The 22,050-nt window shown below is 39.2% G+C and overlaps 1 protein-coding gene across 1 annotated transcript; it reads right to left on the minus strand.

Annotated features, from left to right (window-relative positions):
• Positions 1–1,130: 1,130 nt before the first annotated feature.
• On the minus strand, positions 1,131–21,199 carry SPRYD7 (SPRY domain containing 7). The gene is made up of 5 exons (XM_019971313.2): positions 20,884–21,199; positions 15,112–15,228; positions 12,498–12,664; positions 7,925–8,027; positions 1,131–3,613 (listed from the first exon to the last, which is right to left on the minus strand). The coding sequence occupies exons 1-5, from the start codon at positions 20,987–20,989 to the stop codon at positions 3,516–3,518; spliced, it is 591 nt and encodes a 196-aa protein (XP_019826872.1). The 5' UTR covers positions 20,990–21,199; the 3' UTR covers positions 1,131–3,515.
• Between the last annotated feature and the right edge of the window lie 851 nt (positions 21,200–22,050).

The raw sequence follows: 22,050 nt of genomic DNA on the forward strand, positions 1-22,050 counted from the left end.
TTCCTGCAATGCAGAAGACCTGGGTTCGATCCCTGGGTTGGGAAAATCCCCTGGAGAAGGGAAAGGCTACCCAGTCCAGTATTCTGGCCTGGAAAATTCCATGGACTGTAGAGTCTGCTGCTGCTGCTGCTAAGTCACTTCAGTCGTGAAGTGAGCCCACCAGGCTCCCCCGTCCCTGGGATTCTCCAGGCAAGAACACTGGAGTGGGTTGCCATTGCCTTCTCCAATGCATGAAAGTGAAAAGTGAAAGCGAAGTCGCTCAGTCATGTCCGACTCTTCTCGACCCCCTGGACTGCAGCCCACCAGGCTCCTCCATCCATGTGATTCTCCAGGGGTTGCAAAGAGTGGGACATGACTGAGCGACTTTCACTTTCACTATGAGTACTATGTACAGGAAAGTTCCCACAGTTTTGATTATAAATTTTCTTCTTACAGTATCTAGTGTTTTTACATTATCAGAAGAAATTATTAATTTAATGTAGCTTATCAAGAATAGTGTTAAGACTGCACTCACATTTTCAGCTATGCTTTTGCTGGTCCATACCTAGACTGACATTAAGTAAATATGCAGTTAAAAGAAAAAATAAAGACGTGAGCAACACTATCATACATGTTTCTGATTTTGTTAATGATTTTTAAAAGCCTTAAAGTATATTTTGTATCATTCTTAAATGATAATAGCTTGTAATCCAAGTGGGAAATATATTCAAATAATCTCAACCAGTGAGCTGACAGCAGTTAAAAGCCAGTATCTTTTTCTGGTTTTTAATACTGTAAACTTATTTATGAGATGTTCATTGTTTCACATATATGCCATTACAAGTCCCTTGCAATGTTTAAATCACTGAAAAAATAACATGGATAATAAATCACTGACTAATTTTCAATGTGAGTATAAAAAGCTACATCAGTGTGAACAAGTGGATTTCTGTGAAAAACAGAATCAAGACAATGGACAGCTTCTTCAGCCAGGAACAAATGCAGGTTTTTTTGTGTGTTAAAATACAAGGATGTTTTATGTCCCATCTATGTGTATATTTAGCTATCACTGAATACTTGTGCTGTAAGTATATACCATACTAATGTTCTATTGTCTTCAAGAAAGCCTTTAATTTTCTTCTAGCTGAATGTAGGTTTTTAAATACACTTTATTTTTTGGAACAGTTTATATTCACAGAAAAATTGAGACAATAGTACAGAGTTCCCATATGTCCCCTCTTCCAATTTCCCCCGTTAATAACATCTTACATTTTTATGGTTCATCTATTACAATAAACATAGTGATACATTATTAACTAAAGTGCATGATGTATTTAGATTTCCTTAGTTTTTACCTAACATCCTTTTCTGTTCCTGGTGTGCACATTACATTGACTTGATTTTTCCCTTGATTTTGATGACCATGACAGTGCGGACTACTGCTCAAATATTTTGTAGGATGCCCCTTTAGGAATCTGATGTTTTTCTCAAGGTAAGACTGAGGTTACAGGTAATTTTCCTATGAGAAATTAGATAGCTAGAGGTTAAAAGCACATCTAGACTTCATCAAACTGTTGTCATGGACGTAATTCATATACTGATTTTAGTACTGTTATCTATTCAGTGTGATTAGAGGTAGCAAAGATAGTCTTGAGAAAAGAACACGATCATTAAAAAAAAAAAGGTTAGCTCTTAAAAAAATAATTCGGAGGTAGGTAACATTATAAAGAAAGCAAGCAGTAGTTATATTAAATCTCTTTCTGAAATAACCATGTTCTTTACTAATTAAAATTACAAGGTCAGAAAGCCAAAAATACATAAATAATAAAGTTAGTTCAATTCTGTGTATCTACAGAGTTAAATCTGGGATTTATGTAAATATGTTACTCAAATATATCTATGTTTTAAAAACAATTGTTCTACTTTTATCTATCAAATAAACAATAAATAAATATCATGCAGGACTCTCTTGTCTATGTGTCAACAATAGTCTTAAATCCTTAGAAAATTTATAGTAGGCAATCATTCTCAAAGAATTCTCTCCTGAGCAGTGGTTCTCAATCTTTAGCGTGGATCAGAATCACCTCAAGGGCTTGTTCCAACAGATTCCTTCGTGCGTCCCCAGCAGTTTCTGATTCCATGGGTTTGGGGGGGCCTGAGTGTGCACGTCTACCAAGTTGTCAGGTAAGGCTGACGCTGCTGGTCTAAGGGCCCCACTGTGAAAACCACTGAGTGCAGTCAACAAAGACGCTGCCTCATCACGTGCAGATGATGACGAGGGTGTTTGGCATATGAATTTTAACCAGTTACAGAATCTTACCAATAGGGTCTGACTATCCCTTTTATAAATGCGGAATCTGCATCCAGAGAAACTGAGGAAATTGCCTGAAGAGATAATGGGACCCGGTGGCAAAACTACAATTCAGGTCTCCTTTGATTCTTAAGCCATGTTTTTCTGGTATGACATACTGCTTCATGTGATAAATGAGTGAAATGTATGTATCCTTGTCCTGGCCTATCTGGAAAGGAGACTGTCCCAAAGATATGGACAGTGATTTGTTCAGTTTTGTAGGGTAGTATTTAAAGGATAGCAATTCTTCCTGAAAACTAAGCAAAGGCTCAGTTAGGGTCATGGAGAGGATTCACTTACTTCTGAACTTCTGAATAATCAAGGGCAAAGTGAATTTACAGTATAATTAAACAAAACAGGAAGAACATGTATTTAATATAGTACTGAATAGTCCTTAATTACTATTATTTTATTATTCCTTACAGAAAAATGCACATTTAAATTAAAATCCTTAAAAGAATAACCTCATTTCCATTTAAATTGAAGGCATCCTACTATTCTAAACGTCTGCTGTGTACACGGTCACCAGTCAACCACCACTTACGCAGGTATTGAAGTAACACAGCATGATGGTCTTCAACAAAATGCTCCAATAATTACTACCACATTTATCTCCTTTCACAAAGGAAATTAAAAACAACGGCATACAAACAAAACAAGCAATTAACATTTTTAAAGTGGTACATTTTACAGTAAATAAATTGCCAAAACTGAAGTTGCCAATAATATAAATATAAATTTGTCACTTTGTTATACTCTATATAAAAAAGACACTGAGACACAAAATTATTGGACTGCAGACTTAAAACAGTTAATAAGGTCTGAACATCAGAATGACCACAAAACCCACCCAACTGGTCTCTATCAATACAAATATTTTACACTAAGAAAGACTCCCTTTTAAATATCTATACACATATTTCCATTTAATATTGTTAATTAAACCCAAAGTTATATTTATTTAAATAAGAGTTAAATAAACCACCCCAAATGCTGATTTCATATCACAAAACCTAAGTATTTTAAATCACAACTTCAGGGTGGTATAGTGTATACACTGGTTCCTTAGACAATATTAACAAGCATATTTTTAAGAATATATTTTCATTTATACGTCAGGTAAAGCTTTATTAAATGGTAAACACTTTTAACAGTGCAGAAATACAAGTTTCAAAAACAAATACATTCAGAAGATCTGCTGTTCAAATAATATCTTTTCAAAACCAGGTGGAGGAGTATGATAAAATTCACTGAACTGGCAATCCAAAATTGCACTGTCATCAACTAGAGACAGAAAAAGAAAGAAAATAAATTAGAAGCAAACACCTTAAACTGAATGAGTAATACTTATAAACTGTTTCCATAATGCCATAAAATTAACACACAAGAAGAAGAAACACATCTGCTATCCAGGTTACAAAACATGATCTTACTGGTTAAAAACAGCCACAGTGAAGAATAAAATCTGTCAAGAACACTGAACGGAAATACATCAAAATATTATTATGATTATTTCTGCTGCTGCTACTGCTAAGTCGCTTCAGTCGTGTCCGACTCTGTGCGACCCCCATAGACGGCAGCCAATCAGGCTCCCCCGTCCCCGGGATTCTCCAGGCAAGAACACTGGAGTGGGTTGCCATTTCCTTCTCCAATGCATGAAAGGGAAAAGTGAAAGTGAAGTCGCTTCAGTCGTGTCCGACTCTTAGCGACCCCATGGACTGCAGCCTTCCAGGCTCCTCTATCCATGAGATTTTCCAGGCAAGAGTACTGGAGTGGGGTGCCAGTGCCTTCTCCGATGATTATTTCTAGATGATATAAATATAGGTAATTTGAGTTTTTCCTTATTTACCTACCTGTATTTTCTCAATTTTATACATTAAGATAATTTACTTCTTAAAAAATATTTTATTAAAAAAGGATAGATTCACAAAGAGTAGCAAAAACAATACAAAAATTCCTGGGTAACCTTCGTCCAGCTTCCCCTAGTGGTAACATCTCACACAACTACAGTACAATGTCCAAACCAGGAAACTAACACTGACACAATACTGTTAATTAGCCTGCAGGCCTTATTCAGCTTCTATATGTTTTTTTGTTTTCCTTTTTTTAAATCAGTACTTATCCAAGAGAAATGAATGCATATATCTACACAAAGGCTTATACATGAATATTCACAGCAGCTTTATTTGTAATGGCCAAAAACTAGAAACAACTTAAATATCCAATAATAGGAGAAGGGAAAAATCAATTCTGATGTATCCACACAATGAACTATACTACTTGGTAATAAAAATCAATGAATTCTTGGTACATGTTACAACATGGATGAGTCTTAATTACACTGAGTAAAAGAAGCTAGATTAAAAAAATACAAATTGTATGATTTATACAATACTCTAAAAACGTAAGATAATCTGTAGTGACAGAAAGCAGACAGTGACTACAAGGGGGTAGGGTGGGGAGAGGGGAGCAGAATGCATGGCAAGGGGGCAGGAGGAAACTTAGGGGTGACAAGTATGTTCATTATCTTGAGTATAGTGATGATGTGGGTTTCACTTTACAGTTATTTGTTAAGTTGCGTATATATGTTTAACACACATTACTAAATAATTTATATTTCATTATCAATGCAGGAAAAAAGTTAAGCACTAGATGCGACATTCATGACATCACTAGTAATTTTTAACAGAGGTGGTTTCAGTGAAGTGGTGTAAGGCAGCCACAGTAGTTGACGATACAATATAAATAGAGACAAAAGCTCTTTTACAGGAAATGCAGGCATATGGAGAAGGGTAAACGCAGGCCTGGTGAGGGGTACAAGTTTAAGGGAGAGTATATTGGAATAAGAATGATTTAGAATGCTCACAGGCATTGAAGAACGAGGTTGATGACATGAGATACAGACAAAATAACTGACAATAAAGTCCCAGAATTGGGAAGTTTGAAATCTAGACTGAGTTTTTTAAACATGAAGGGCACCACTTCCTCTAAAATGGTATGGGAAGGAGACAAGATGGGAAGAGAAAACCTTTAAGAGGTGGGGGAGGGAAGCTGGAGTTCACCATGATGGACTGTTTCTCTATAAAGTGGAAGAGGGATCTACAGAAAATGAACAGGGAACTCAAGAACGATGAAAGTCTAGAAGGTGCAGAGATGTAAAAAACACAGAGAACTTAGATGAAGCTGGAAGTCCTAACTATGAACAAACTTTTCTTCACTGTTACTCAGTTTTGTCTCTCCACAGGTTGAATATAAGGACTGACAGTATGAACAAGTGGAAAGAATTAGGATTCGGTATAGGATAGAAGGCAAAGGGTAAGGGAATTTGGGACTTCTCTGATGGCTCAGAGGGTAAAGCGTCTGTCTGCAGTGCAGGAGACCCAGGTTCGATCCCTGGGTCAGGAAGATCCCCTGGAGAAAGAAATGGCAACCCATTCCAGTACTATTGCCTGGAAAATCCCATGGATGGAGGACCCTGGTAGGCTACAGTCTATCGGGTCCCAAAGAGTTGGACACGACTGAGTGACTTCATTCACTCACTCAAGGGAATTTGAATTTTATTTTTATCTTTGATAGTATCTGGCTATCAATTTCAATTTATAAAATATATTACTACATAAACTTCACTGCATTAAAAATAATGCCAAATCAAAGAAACAATTTAGAATAAAAATCTCATTTGCTATCTTCATTTGTGTAACTCAGTCTAAAATTTTACTGATATTTATTTCTCAGACTAAACTGTTTCAAATATTAAGCTACCATTTCCATTTAAGTAAATAAAGACATTACTTTTAGGGTTATCAATTATTGCAAGCAAACTAACTTATATCAAGTTTAAAAATTCACCTTTCATGCAAAGATAAAGAAGTTAGAAGGACTGAAAAGTAGTATTTAGGGAAAAAGAAGATAAATGAAAACTTTAAAGCACAGGCTTTGGTTGTTATATCAAATTATTAAATATTTATATTTGCTACTGTATACTTTTCTGCCACTCTGAACAAAGTCTGTTACTTTTCTGGTAAGTTACTATAAAAAAGTTAACCATTAGTTTTTGTTATGGCTCAAATTCTTAATTATTTAAAGTAATTTAAATGAGAAAATGGTTTACAATCCACTAATACCACAGGCAGAAAAATCATACACTTGTTGATTTAAAGTTGATAACATAAAAAATGAAGAAGAGAGTGATAAAGGCACTGTACTTATGTACGTTTCCTATAAAGAGAGACATCTTATTTTTTAGGGATACATATAAAATATTTTAGAATAAAATGGTATAATGTCTGGCATTTGCCTCAAAACAATATAAGGAGGGGAGGTGAAAAACAGGACTGACTGTAGGGAGGAGAGGAAACCTGTCTGGCTATTAGCTGACAATTGTTTGAAGTTAAGTAATGGAGTAACGAAGACTCTTGAGAGTCCCTTGGACTGCAAGGAGATCCAACTAGTCCATTCTGAAGGAGATCAGCCCTGGGATTTCTTTGGAAGGAATGATGCTAAAGCTGAAACTCCAGTACTTTGGCCACCTCATGCGAAGAGATGACTCATTGGAAAAGACTCTGATGCTGGGAGGGATTGGGGGCAGGAGGAGAAGGGGACGACAGAGGATGAGATGGCTGGATGGCATCACTGACTCGATGGACATGAGTCTGAGTGAACTCCGGGAGTTGGTGATGGACAGGGAGGCCTGGCATGCTGTGATTCATGGGGTTGCAAAGAGTCGGACATGACTGAGCAACTGAACTGAACTGAACTAAGCCATGTATGTGTAAGTATAGTTTCTGTACAAGTATACCTCCAAGAACAGGGTTACTTAGAGATGACTCTACTCAGTTACCTTTATTACAGAAAATTCCAAACATGTGGAAGTAACCAGAACAGAATAATGAACCCTCATGTATCCATTACTTAACTTCAAACAATTGTCGGCTAATAGCCAGACAGGTTTCATCTCCTCCCTACAGTCAGTCCTCTGTTCTTCACCTCCCCTCCTTATATTGTTTTGAGGCATATGCCAGACATTATATCATTTTATTCTAAAATATTTTATATGTATCCCTAAAAAATAAGGTGTCTCTCTTTATAGGAAACATACATAAGTACAGTGCCTTTATCACTCTCTTCTTCATTTTTTACTTCTTTTGAAAGTAGGAGAGTTTTAACATTTAGGTGATTTTGTAAAGGTAACCAATGTTCAATCTACACGGAATTCCCATCTCTACTTTCAAAATATTCTTTACAATTACATTTTCTGTTCATCTAACCCTTTCTAACAATTAGCAGGAATACCTTTTTGAAAATTCTGTAAAGTTTTTAAAACTTTCTGGAATATAAGATTAAATGATCTAAAAGGGAATATGGCTATTGCATATTTAAGAATAATCATTGTATTTAGCAAGTTGATTTTTTTAATACAAAGGAAGTAAAAACTTTCCTTAGTCCTGCAAAGAGGGATTGTGATAACCTACTGAGTATACTCCATATACAAAGGTCCTTATTAATTTGTCCAGCCTTCTGAATGATAGTTACAAAGTTAAATGCCAAGCAAAAGTTAACATACATTTAATAATGTTTAGAAATATTTTCACTTACCATAAACAACTGGATACACTGTCCCTCGTATACCTGATGCTGGACAATGCATGTTTTTTCCATTCAAATATACATTTAATTCTACATGGTCATATGTAATACCCTAGAAAGCAAAGTAAATATTAAAAAGAGGAAAAATATGTATGTTCCATAAAAACCTGAACAGTCAGAAGGCACTAACTGGGGAGCATGGAAACAAAAAACTAAGCAAAAGATCACAACAGATTTTTTTTTTCCCATAACAGATTTTATTAAGGGTTTACAATCTGGTAGAAATCTATTTGAATTGAGCTAGAAAAAAACAGTAATGGTGATTATGTGGGGGGAGGGGAAAGTAAAATCCCATGAGTCCACATTCGAGGGGTCAAACTAAATCCTAGTATTTTATTCAGATAATCTGGGTTTTATATTCTGAATATTAAGATGATATAAGTACTATATACTGTAAACAGAGAGACCTTTTAAACTCACATAGAAAACACTGCTTTATGTAGAATTTGATAACAAAGGGGGGAAACAGTGAAGTTTTCACCATTAGGGATTATTACCTATCATTGTTTTCAGTTGTGATGAACTGTCTTTATACAATTTATTTTCAAAAAGAAATAATATATTTCTCTATCTCTTTACCTTGGTTTCAAATATGTAAAATGTATTACTAAGGTAAGGTGGGTATTTACAACTGCATGTAACTGATAATTAGTATCAAGTGGAAAACAGAAAAACAGCTCAAAAGACTTTAAAAAGACAGCAAAATAAAAATATATTACTTTGTATATTATTAATGGTACAAAATTACAATTATTATTATTGACATTCTGGAAAACAACCTGTATTATGTACCAAACCCTAGACACTTCATATTTACTCATTTAATCCTAGGTATTTTTATTATCTCCACTTTACAGCAGCTAAAGCATGCTGCTAAGTCGCTTCAGTCATGTCCGACTCTGTGCAGCCCCATAGACGGCAGCCCACCAGGCTCCCCCGTCCTTGGGATTCTCCAGGGAAGAACACTGGAGTGGGTTGCCATTTCCTTCTCCAATGCATGAAAGTGAAAAGTGAAAGTGAAGTCGCTCAGTCGTGTCCAACTCTTCAGGACCCCATGGACTACAGCCCACCAGGCTCCTCCGTCCATGGGATTTTCTAGGCAAGAGTTCTGGAGTGGGGTGCCATTGTCTTCTCCAAGCTAAAGCATAGGAGAAGTTAAATAACTTATTTAAGGTTGCACAGTTAGGAAGTGGCAGAGCTGGAATTTAAACTGATGCAGTATGGCTTTGGAAAACTTATTCTTAATTGCCATGCAATTCAAAGCTTTTAAGACTTTTACACTTTTAAAACTCTCTTTAAAACTCTGTACAGTATTTACTAGCTGAAGACGGAGAGCTTTCCTTTCAAGAATGACAACAGAGACCTTTCAATAGAGAAATCATCATAGATCAAGAAGCAACCACTTGAAGGATTTCTGACTGTGGATAAATTATATGAACCTAAAAGCTTTTATAGATAGAAAAAGACCTTACAGATGATCTAGTCTTAAATCCTTCACTTTCCAGTTAAGACAGCAAAGGCCCAGATAAGTCAACAGGTTAAGTGCTATAAAAGATTCTCCTCAAATCTTAGCAAAGCCAGGGTTAGACTAAACACTGAGAAAGATAAATAAAACTGCTTTTGCTTTATTTCAGTGTATGTATTTAAATATAAATATGTAAATAATACTTTAAATAATAAATACCTTAAATAATACTTTAAATACCTTAAATAATAAAGTGATCGCCAGGATTCGCTTTTTAGTGAAGAAACCTGTTTTCATTTTAAAAACCTGATTACATAAAAAGCAGCATGTTACCCTCTTTACTGGAAATCCAGCAGCTCAGACTAACAGGTTATGATCTGGGCACCTTCCCCACCTGGTGGCAGCATAACCTATTGCAAGTTCTCAACCCCACCCTCCAGCATCAATACCCCATGAGTGAGTGAGTGAGTGAACGTCGCTCCGTCGTGTGCGACCCTTTGCGACCCCAAATGGACTATACAGTCCATGGAATTCTCCAGGCCAGAATCCTGGAGTGAGTAGCCTTTCCCTTCTCCAGGGGACAATACCCAATACCCAGTATCAAAGATCCCCTGGAGAAGGAGATCGAAACCTGCTCCAGTCTTCTTGCCTGGAAAATCCCATGGACACAGGAGCCTGGCAGGCTATAGCCCACGGGGTCACAAAGAATTGGACACGACTGAGCGACTAGACCAAACCAACTAGACAATACCAAAGAAAGACGTGAGGAAGGATGTGAGAAACCACACCGCGGGATGTTAGTTCTCTGACCAGGGCTGAACCAGTGCCCCCTGCAGCGGAAGCACAGAGTACTAACCACGGGACTGTCAGGGAATTCCCTTAATCTGCCCTTTTATCTGTTCTAGATGTTAGGTTTGATTCTCTCATAATGATACCAAAAACCCGATGTGTTCTAAGGATTTATCAGTATTTGCAGGTTTGGTGAACAGACTCTGAAATTAGACTGTAATCCTGGGGTCACTCTGAATAAGCAATTACTTAACTTCTGGTCTGTAAAATGATAACAATAGTACCACCTATTTCGCCTTCTCTGAAATTAAACTGAAAACTGCAACTTAAAAATGTAATCTGTACTTTTCAAAACTATATACAAAAGGTAAAAATAAGCATAGGCTGTCTCAGGTGTGCCTCCTTGGTGCTGCAGTAGGCCCTGCTGATCCTGTATGGTTATTACAGAAACATAATCATTTGGTTGGATGTTGAAAGCTTATTTTTCTTGATTTTTCCTCAGAGAATGGTATATGATTGAAATTCTACACATATGAGAATGTTTTTACTGTCATAATTCATTCCAGCTTTCCTACGCTATTGTCAGCAATTTGGTGAAATTTGTTTGCAAGTGTTTAAACTAGGAAGATACAGCCATTAGCGTGGGATACTGCTTTACTTTTCAGGATTCTGCTCATCTTTCATCTTTTTGAGCCCTCCTTTTATCAGAATGGGCATAAAAACTCAAAGTCTAATTTAATAATGCTGACAGACTAAAAATGACATTCTTAAGTCTGTCGATATGAAGTGCCAATCATCTTAAGGAACGAGATAGGAAGGAAATAACAACACACAGTACAAGTCAGTACATCAACAAAGAAAACCTTTTGTTACTGATTATCCTTTCTTCTTTTTTTGGTCTCACCATGCAGTACACGGGATCTCAGTTCCCTGACCAAGGACGGAACCCGGGGCCTCTGCAGTGGAAGCACAGAGTCCTACCCACCGGGGAGTTACCCGGATTATCCTTTATGTTTGAATTTCATTTTTTAGTATAAGCAGGCTGACAGCATCAACCTGACTTCAAGATTCTCTTTCATGAAATAACCCCTTGAATAGGGTGTTCCACATTACGGGCATCTGGCAATGATCTATATATGCAGAACCAACTATTTAAAAGGAAGAACGAGGAAAAGCAGATTTTAAAAACGGTTGATGTCTTTGGTTTCCTTGTTTTCTTTAGTTAATTTGGGGGGGAAAAAAACACTTTCTATAATTTACCTATTTAAAAACTGTTCTTCACAATTTTTTTTTTAAACTGAAGAGAAGAAAGATCATAGTCAAAAGCTTTCATTTCCTCATTATTTTTCATCTTCTTCCAAATAGTGTATACTTCTTTAATTCAGTAACCTGGATTTACCTTGTCTGTTATCAAGTATTAGAAACTCTCATTCTTTAGATTCCTTTCAACTTGGTATAAGAGCAAGGAACCCAAGGCTCTGTGTATAAGGACACTCTTGCTAAAGGAGACCCAAGAACTCTGTTCTCAACAGCTAATGGCCTGAATTCAATGTATAAGGTTCTTGGAAAACACTGTGAGAAGTATCTGAAAAAGACAGAAAGGGATCTCTGGATTACATTTTCAATAGGATGGCTTTGGCAAAGACTTGAATATATCTAGTTGGGAATAAAAACCGAGAAGCCTTCATACTATGTAACTCCTTCTATCCCCTGCTTTCCAAAAAAAAAACTTTTCCACAATCAACCCTTAGGATTTTGAGCCAGTTCTTGAAAGAGTTCTGAAAGTGAAGGAAGTTTAACCAGGTTAAGTTTAACAAGGACCAACACTCCTGATAAAAATGCGGTAATTCTTTAACAGAAGTTCCTAACAAATTAAGTAATAAATGTCTTCTCTAAGAGATCTCCAGCTGCAAAAATACCTAATCTTTTCTAACGTAAGGGTCAGCGTTCTTTTAAAATTGTGGGCCAAGGTTTCTTTTATGTGAGAGTGGCAGGAGATGTTGACTGGCAGCCAACCAGTCATAAACTCTCCTAAATGGAAATAAGGGTTGGTGGTGATTTTCCTGGCCAGTGCAGCTCTAGAAAGAAGGCAGTTATGTAAGACAGCAGCATTGACATCAAGGGCTCTTTGGAAAATGAACTACCTCATTAGATCCAATCCCCGTGCTCTGGAATTTGGACCACAAACTCCCAGGCAAAACTAGAAATACTAAAAGCAGTTCAGGTTGAATAATTCACGGTGGAAAACAAGTCCACGAGGAAACTCACCACCACGTCTCCCTCCTGTGGAAGGCTGTTTGCTGGCAGTCTGTTTTTCTCCTCATTGTTGTGGTATAGGGCTCCATCATTTCTCATCACCAGACTGTGTACATCTCGGCCAAGGGGGATCTGATTCAAGTTAACTTTCTGAGTTGCAACGCCAATACCCCAGATTCCTGAAAAATATAATAATTTAAATGCTCCCCAAATCTGAAGAATACAAATATGAAAGTTGTTGTTTTAAAAGACAGTGTAAATTGTTTATAAAGAAAGTGGCATATGATCACTAAATTATTTTTTGTTAATCTTAAAAAAATTTTTTCTTCAAGTAGTTTGCAAATGATGTACTACATCTCTTCAGATGTAGTACAGCCTGGGAGATAAAAGTGGGCTCTGGAGTTGTACTGCCTGGTTTAAATCCTGCTTGTGCTATGTCATCTTGGGCAAGTTACGTAACCTCTGTTTCCTCACCTGCAAACTATGGAGTCTAACAGTGCTGCTGCTGCTGCTGCTAAGTCGCTTCAGTCGTGTCCAACTCTGTGAGACCCCACAGACGGCAGCCCACCAGGCTCCGCTGTCCCTGGGATTCTCCAGGCAAGAACACTGGAGTGGGTTGCCATTTCCTTCTCCAATGCATGAAAGTGAAAAGTGAAAGTGAAGTCACTCAGTCATGTCCGACTCTTGGCGACCCCATGGACTGCAGCCCACCAGGCTCCTCCGCCCATGGGATTTTCCAGGCAAGAGTACTGGAGTGGGGTGCCATTGCCTTCTCCGAGTCTAATAGTACTTGCCTCTTAAAGTTATCAGAAGATACAGCAAGATCATCCAAGTAAAATAACTGGAACACTGTATTTTTTTTTAATGGATAAGTAAAGCACAGAGGAAGTATTTTTTAAAAAGATGCTAGCTATTGTCATGACTATTATTATTATTCCCCCAAAATATTACTAAAAAGCCACACATTGAATTTAAATAGCCTCGGCTTCTATTTCAAGCACCACCTCTGAGAAGCAGGAAATTACTTCTTTAGTTTTTGCATCTGTAATACGTGACCAATAATGTATATGACCTGGTCAATACTATGGAGAAGAGAAAATTAATGATAAAATGTAAAATCATTTTCTTATCCAATACCTTAAGTCCATGAGTTTAAAACCGTTTGGTCTAAGTTGACTTTTAAAGAGACCAGCTCTCTTCTTTTCAGTCTAACAGAATATGTAAGCTCCTGATTACATCTCAAACTGTTTCCTTCTTGGTTTTTATCAAAATCAGGGGAAATTCTAAAGAATGCTTGAAGACCATGTTGTCAATCCATTTTCCTGGATTGAGTGAGGCCATCAGAAAGCTGCATGTCTGGACTTCACTGTCCTGGCCTCCTAAATAATCTGATTCTATAATTTATCCTCCAAGGTGAGACAAGAGTGCCAGTAGGGGATGATACTAATTTCACGTGACAACAGCTCTAGACAGGGTTACAGTGTCCTCTTCCTCCTGAGGAACTGTGCATGATGACACCCTGTGGCACACTGCCTGAAGCTTTCCTTGAGGGATCAAAGCCTCAAACTCCAACACACTATTGTAGAAATATCTTTGAGGATAGCATCCTTTACAGAAAATCCACAAAGAAATCTGTATTACATTTAAGGCTCAAGGAAATATTCACTTCTCTTGAGAAAAGGTATGTTATACTTGAGAAAATTACGGTAACCAGAGACATTTTGCAGCCAGTGAGTTAACTTACAAAAGAATGGAATGGAGGACAGATTTATATTTATTTTACACACTTAAGAAAAATCAGTATTTAAAACAATTTAAAAAACAAGTCCCAGAGGAATATTTTATGTTTTTTCATTTAAGAGCAGAATTAATTTACTCCACTCTAGTTTCACTGTTCTGTACCTATATTACTCATGCCATATTTTACTACAGGTTTCTTTCTAATAAAGCCTTAAAAAATTTCCCCATATTCAAAACTGCCACAAGTTAACTAATAATAACTATTATAATACTCACGTAGAACTGCCATACAAGAAACTTCATAATTTAAATTTTTTTTTAAATTTTAATTGAAGCATAGTTGATTTACAGTATTGTGTTAGCTTCAGGTGTACGTATTTAAAAAATTTTAAAGAGACTTTAGACTTCTACCAAAATTCTAAATCGGCCAATCGCTTCAGAAGACACTGAATCAGGGAATCTTAACAAGAGTTAAGAGAAAAACTTAGGATCATAAGATTAATTTTATCCTAAGATAAAACAGCAAAAGTCTACACCTTACATGCTTGACCAAATGAAATGGTTCATCTAGCTCCCGCTAATTAACCATATTAGTAATAATGCTTGTGTGTTAAATGGAACCAGTACATACTGCTGTTAAGACACTTTCATGCATACAGCTCCTATGAAGCAGGAAGGGCAGCTCCTGTAATCCATTTTATAGATGAGAAAACTGAACTTAATATAACTAAATTAACTAATGAAACCAGGATCTCACAAGAAGATGTGAGTGAAAATGGCTTTAAGTAAGAGTTGTTTTTTTTTAATGACCTCATTAATCTTTTCCGTATATTGAAGATTCCTCCTCACATTCAGAGTATTAACAGTCAAGTACCATTATACCAACCTGTGGATTGGATTTTGAATTCGAAGTAGCTTTTGTTTTGATGTAAAGGTGCACTGGCTAAACAACCTCCCGTTCCACATATTCGTCTTCCATTTTTTACAATGACAACATCAGTTCCTAAACAAAAAATACAGACACTGTGTAAAGTTTTGTATTCTCTTACCCAACAATCAAGGTTAAGTTTTAAAAGATATTTATTGATTTACTGTTTACTTATTTGGCTGTATTGAGTCTCGGCTGTGGCACAACAGATCTTCATTGCGTCATGTGGGATGTTTCACTGCAGCCCAGACTCTCTAGTTGCAGCCCACGGGCTTAGTTGCTCCATGGCGTGTGGGATCTTAGTTCCCTGACCAGGGATGGAACCTGTGTCCCCTGCGTTGCAGGGTAGGCTCCTAACCCCTGGACTACTAAGGAAGTCCCTCAAGGTTAATTTCTGTTTCACTTTTAACTCTTAGTCTCCAAAAAATAGGAAGGCTATATATACTTTGACATATGAAATAATGATAAATTATTTAAAATATTTAATTCACTTTTTTCTGGGAGAACATTTATATTTAATATTAATTTGTGGCTATAAATTTTGTTTAATTAGTTTCAAATAAACAGTAATTTTGTATTATACTGAATTTTTTTTATATACATACTGAATATTTTAAACACTTTTAAGGTAGAAATAGACTTTGTTTTTGTTTTTGGCTGTGCTGTGCGGCTTGTAGGATCTCAGTTCCCTGAACCCTGGGTCCACCTCAGTGAAAGCCCACAGTCCTAACCACTAGGCCACCAGGGAACTCCCTGAAGTAGACTTTCTTCCATTTTAGCCAGTGAATCAATTTGATGACGGCATAAATTTCTTGATTTAAATAAAAACAGAAACACTTAAAAGAAGCTGGGCAATCAGTACAATTTTCAGTTCAATCCAAAAAAAAACAACCTGATAAAAGCTGAATGAATGTATGTACAAGGTCTTATGCAAGTGCATTGGTCAAGTAAGAACTGAAGAGTAATGAACCATGGAAAGAAACATACATCTATGTTCTTGAAATAGCTGACATGGAAAAATGCCAATTTTAGGATCTTAAAAATATCTGTAAAATAGTTGCTGTTAATCACATTGAAAAGACGTAAACAAGGTTTCAACATCATTAAATGCATTTTATTCTCATGGAAAATCTTAGTTTAGTTCAGATAACATTTGATAGATGAGAGTGAGAAAAACAATCTCTTGATCATGTGACTCCAATACCAATTCTTTTCCAAACACTGATTTAGGAAAGCATATCAGAGGATATGAAGAAATTTAACAAAATGCTTATCTGTAAGAAATATCCCATAACTATCCCATGACAGACTCCCAAGATCTGTAATCAGTATAACTCTTCTGCTAATAAGTTTACAAACCAAGCAGATCTGGTTAGGGGAACTGTAGGGAACTCCTCTTTCCAGAGGGGGTAAAATAAAACTAGAAAATAGTAACAAATGTACTAACAGAGAGGCAGGTCTCTCAACTCACCGTTGAATTGATACTTGAACAAAAAATTATTTGGGACAAATACACATGAGAAATACCACATTTTCAAGACTTTACCACAATTCTAAATGGGCTGATTAAAGACACTCTTATAGAAGGTAAAACGAAGATCCTTTGTATTGCACTATGTCCATGCTCAGTCCCAGGGACTGTAGCCCATCAGATTCCTCTGTCTATATAATTTTCTATATATGGAACAACAATAATGGAATGGGTGGCTACTTCCACCTCCAGGGGATCTTCCCGACCCAGGGATTGAACCTGCTTGTCCTGGGTTTCCTGCATTGTAATTGGATTCTTTACCCACGGAGCCATTGGGGAAGTCCACAAGATCCTATTATATGATTATTAAAAATTCATTAGCATCCTTTTTTTTCCCTAATTACAAAATGCTAAACTGCAAATTCTGGGACAGTGTCTTTATACATAATTTACATCTAGCTGCCTCACAGATCTCCAGCAGTTGCTGGTGAGCAACCAGGGCCCAGCTCCTCCTTAATAGCAAAGACCATGGAGTGCTTGGCATCCAGCAGACGCTCGACAAATAACTGATACGGAAATGAATGAATATGCTCTGCTAAGTACTTGTCGTGGACATGTAGCATCTGTTTTCTCTTTCCCAACGAACTTCTCTCTGGAGATCAAAACAGTTCCAAGGAAGCTGACTCAATCTCTGGCTTCAGGGCTACAGCTTTGACCTGGGTTAAGTCAATCAGTGCATTCCACATTTCTTGGCCACAGTGACTGAGTGAAAAACGGTTATGTGACCTAAGCACTACCATCAGAGATAGTCTCAAGACTTGCAGAGAGAATGAAGGGATAAAGATTTTATCGCTTTTGCTGGATTCGCATGAGGAAGCCGATAGTACAGGGAGAGGCTGCAAGTTGTCATGGACGCCAGCCTTCACGAATAAGCAACAGCTGATGGGGGAAAGAGATAAAAGGAGTCCAGTCCTTGGCAGCACTGAGTCTTTTCTGAAGCTAGTGCTGCGTTTTACTTTTTAAATTTACACAAACCGATGAATTGCCTTCATTTTTCAACAATTTTTGAGTTGCAGGTTTTACTGCTTGTAACTGAAAGCACCCTAAGTGAAAAAACACTTCAAGAATTATGAAAATACATGGTATTTTTTTAAACCCAGCAATACTTTATGGTTCTTACATATAACTCTGAGTTGAACCCAAACAACCAAATCTGAATACGCTATTATGTTCTTACTTCAATATCATTTCTTATCTCCAAGGCATTCTGCTAGGTACTGAGATGTTCTATACATAAAGATGGATATATTCAGAGAACATTCTACAGTGCTTGTGAATCATTAGGGAATTATTTCAAGCCTATTCTATTTCTCTTTTTTAAGTACAAAGATATCCTATATTTGGATCTGTGTGATTTGTACAGTTTTATTATCAAGACTGTTTAGAGAGTCAAGGAAAATTTGAGTACAGTCAGAAAATACATAAACACAGCCAAAGAGTATTTTTTAAAAAGCATTAGACATTTCTAAATGAATAACATCCCTTTCAAGGAAGCTACCTTGGAAGACATTCATTTCTAAAAAGTATTAGTCACTCAGTCATATCCAACTCTTTGTAACCCCACAGACTGTAGCCCACAATGCTCCTGTGTCCATAGGATTCTCGGGGCCAGAATACTGGAGTGGGCTGCCATTCCCTTCTCCAGGGGATCTTCCTGACCCAGGGATCAAACACGGGTCTCCCACATTGCAGGCAGATTCTTTATCACCCAAGCCACCAGGGAAGTTCTATATTTCTAAAAAACCAAATCACAATTAAATATGGAGGCTGTGGTAAAAAAGAAGATATTTATAAAAACTACATCACAGAAAATTCCAAGAGGAATTTCAAATCACTTTAGGTGATGTAGCATTACCAATATAAGTGACAACTTTGAAAGAGACAACACTTATTTGCATATGAAACACAGAGACTTAAAAAAAAAAAAGCAATCATATTAACCTTTCACATATCCAAATACATGCATATTCACTCAGTGGGCTTCTCATATTTCAACTTAAGATCAATTCATGCTTGAAACCTACTCCTAACTTGATAAGCCTCTCCTCTTATTTGTTTTCTAAAATCAGGCTTTTTCTGTGATTGAAGAATTTGAAGTTTTTGGAAGACAGGTTAAGAAAAAGTTTCCACGCAGGAAGAAAATTAGGGGATGATATTACTCTACTGAAAGATGCGGGGCAGCTTTGGAAAAAGGAGAACATAGTGGAACGAGTACCAGTGACCAGCTCTCTGTGGAGAAGAGACCAGAGAAAACAAATACTTAAAAGAGTATTCGCTCAGTTGTGTCCGACTCTTTGTGACCCCATGAACTGCAGCCCACCAGGCTCCTCTATCCATGGGATTCTCCAGGCAAGAATACGGAGTGGGTTGCCATTTCCTTCTCCAGGGGATTTTCCCGACCCAGGGATGGAACCCGGGTCTCCCGAATTGTAGGCAGATTCTTTACCAACTGAGCCACCAGGGAAGTCATACTTTAAAGAGTAGATTGTAGTAATTCAGGAGTTTGGAAGAAGAGACAGAAAGAACTAAAGCTGATCATAACCTCCCGAAAGAAACTATGTGTGATTTTTCTTTACTGTGTTCCTAGCACATTGCCGGAGAAGGCAATGGCACCCAACTCCGGTACTCTTGCCTGGAGAATCCCATGGACGGAGGAGCCTGGTAGGCTGCAGTCCATGGGGTCGCTAAGAGTCGGACATGACTGAGTGACTTCACTTTCACTTTTCACTTTCATGCATTGGAGAACGAAACGCAACCCACTCCAGTGTTCTTGCCTGGAGAATCCCAGGGACGGGGGAGCCTGGTGGGCTGCCGTCTCTGGGGTCGCACAGAGTCGGACACGACTGAAGCGACGTAGCAGCAGCAGCAGCAGCATATAAAACAATGCCTGCATCTGACAGTCACTCAATAAATATCAGTTGAGTGAATGAATACATGAAATGGAAACATTTCCTGAGAGAAATCACAGAATTTGGACCTCTGTCTATAAGTGATGATGAATAAGAAATAATTCAAGGAGATATACGTACACCTACATACATAGTTATGTATTGGGGTTCTATATTACACTTGGGAGATCTAAGAATGAAAAGTAAAAACCCACATACAAAGTGGTAAACAATTATCACATTTGTTATTTAGTACATGCTATAGAAAGTGAAAAAAAGAAAAATATAATGAGCAGAGTATTTTCAGAGTATAAAGAATCTGGGCAGGAGAGGGTTTTGCTACAAATATTTAAGAATTCCCTTTGTTATTTCAATGCACTGTCCTTTAGTCAAAGAGAGATATGGGGAAAACTAAAAGTGCAGATGTATATTTAGAAGAGAATAATTCGGCAAAAAGACAGTACTTTGAAATAATTACAGTGGGAAATGTCATCCCCTAGAAACACACTCCAGAAGCATGGAACTACATGGGACAAGTCTAAAAAAGAAATAATAAGGTGGCGAGAGGCTATAGAGGGGAAGAGGAGAATGTTATAGAAGGAGAAGCTATAGGCTCATTTGAAATTCAAAGGAAAAACCATAGATGGGAAGAAGCAACACGCTATTTCTGCAATAGCCTGACCTGCTAGGAAGAAGCCAGCCAGGTGAAATTACACCACCTCTAAGCATGACTCAGGAGGAGCCGCACAGGGGAGGTTTTTGTTGAAATGACATGTCCTGAGCTAAGCTGTGACTTTAGGCTTTTGCAACTTGCCTCGTCTTGACTTTAGGAGGTGAGAGCAAACAACCGATAATTGACGAGCGAATAGAAAGCTGTCAGGGCAGAGGAAGGAGCCAGGACAGCTAAGTGTTCTCAACATGTGCGTATTTGACTGAAGCTCGACGGCGGGATAGGAGAACCGAGTCGCCCCCGCGCCCCACGCCGGGGACGTCTGACGAGTCTCGGGAGGAGGCGCCCCAGAGATTCCTGTGGGAACGGTAAGGTCCAGACGCCCGTATCTCCTCAAGACAGGAGCGGACCGGGCTGCTTGAATACACCAGGCCAAGGTGCGGTCGGCCGGAGTCCGGAGGAGATCCGCGACGCCGACCCGGGTCTTCGGCAGCGTCGCAGGGCGAGGGGCAGGGGACGACGCCCGGAGCCCGCAGGGGCCCGGCCGCGTGCGGGGCTCCTCGAGACGCCCCCGGCTGCCCCCGACCCGCCGCGCCCGACCAGGGGTGGGCCGTTGGGTCTGGGGAAGGGAGGGCCCTTACCCATGTGCTGCGTGTCCAGCTGCACGGCCGGCATCTCCTTCAGAGGGATGTGGCCCGTCCCGCCATCTCTGCAGCACCGCAGGCAGCAAAACACCGAGGCGGCCATATCTCGGGGACCTCCGGCGCCGCTGCCGCTGCCTGCAGCTCCTGGGCTGAGGCGACACCGCCCCCGACCCCTCCGCTCCGCCTCCCGCCCGCGCCCGAGCGCCGGAGTAGGTGCGGCGGGGATGGGGGAGGTGTGTGCGCAGCGCGGAGGCGGGTACCGCGACGCCCCAGGCCGGGCGGGCGCAGCGCAGGATGAAAGGAAGCCTGCCTGGGCGGAAGATACGGAAGACCAGCGTGCGGGGCGGGGCGGAGCTCTGGGGGCGGGGCTACGGCGGGGGCGGGGCTAGGGGCGTGGCGTAGCGTGGCGTGGCGAAGCGGGTGGCGGCCTGGCGGAGGACAGCGGGACTGCGCGCGCTGGCGCGTAGGAGGATTTTTTTCCTTTGCAAAGCCAGCTTGTGTGTCCTGATAACTGAGGGATGCGTGAGCTTGGCCGATTTCACTGTACGCTAAGGGGTCCTGGGGTGCTGTATCTTTAAAATTGTGCTCTCCTCACCTTAAACATTATCTTTAGAGATGAGCTGACAGAGGCAAATCTGGCTGGGGAACGAGAGCCGATTTAGAAGAGCCCCAAGCTTGTCCCCGCGCACCCAGGACTGAGAAAACTATGCCTCCACCCGAGAGCCTCTGACGCGCCCCCACCCCCACCCTCCATACCGTGACTGGTTTCTGAAGAGTGTTCTCAAATCCTAAACCGATGCACAGGGCCCAGGATTAATGGCTGTTAATGATTGCATTGTGAATATACATCCTGCGCTCTGAGTCGTTGGTCCTGCTGCATTTTAGGTACAGAGATGAGCTTTTCGTCGTGACTTTCGGGTGCCGCGCGGTCGCAGTCGCTCAGGAGGCTACTCTGGGAGGGACCCTTTGGGCAGGGTGGGAGGGCGATCCTTGACCTGCCTCTTCCAAGCTCATCCTCCTCGTGGGCATGGGGTTCTGATGAGTGTGATGGGAACCTGGAGGTAGTGGGAAGAATGCGGGGCCTCCGAGGGAAGTACTCAGTTTCTACCGCTTGTTCTTTCCTGTTTCCACACAGGAATCTCCCTTGGTGATTACCCGTCATCT

This window comes from Bos indicus, chromosome 12, assembly GCF_029378745.1.
Source record: "Bos indicus isolate NIAB-ARS_2022 breed Sahiwal x Tharparkar chromosome 12, NIAB-ARS_B.indTharparkar_mat_pri_1.0, whole genome shotgun sequence".
In the NCBI taxonomy this organism is placed as follows: domain Eukaryota; kingdom Metazoa; phylum Chordata; class Mammalia; order Artiodactyla; family Bovidae; genus Bos; species Bos indicus.

Excerpts from the sequence above, each read along its gene's own strand:
- SPRYD7 (XM_019971313.2), bottom strand. The coding sequence starts at position 20,989 with ATGGCCGCCTCGGTGTTTTGCTGCCTGCGGTGCTGCAGAGATGGCGGG. Across the intron at positions 12,665-15,111 it reads ATTCAAAATCCAATCCACAG|GAATCTGGGGTATTGGCGTT; the intron begins GTTGGTATAATG and ends TATATTTTTCAG. Across the intron at positions 8,028-12,497 it reads CACAGGAGGGAGACGTGGTG|GGTATTACATATGACCATGT; the intron begins GTGAGTTTCCTC and ends TTTGCTTTCTAG.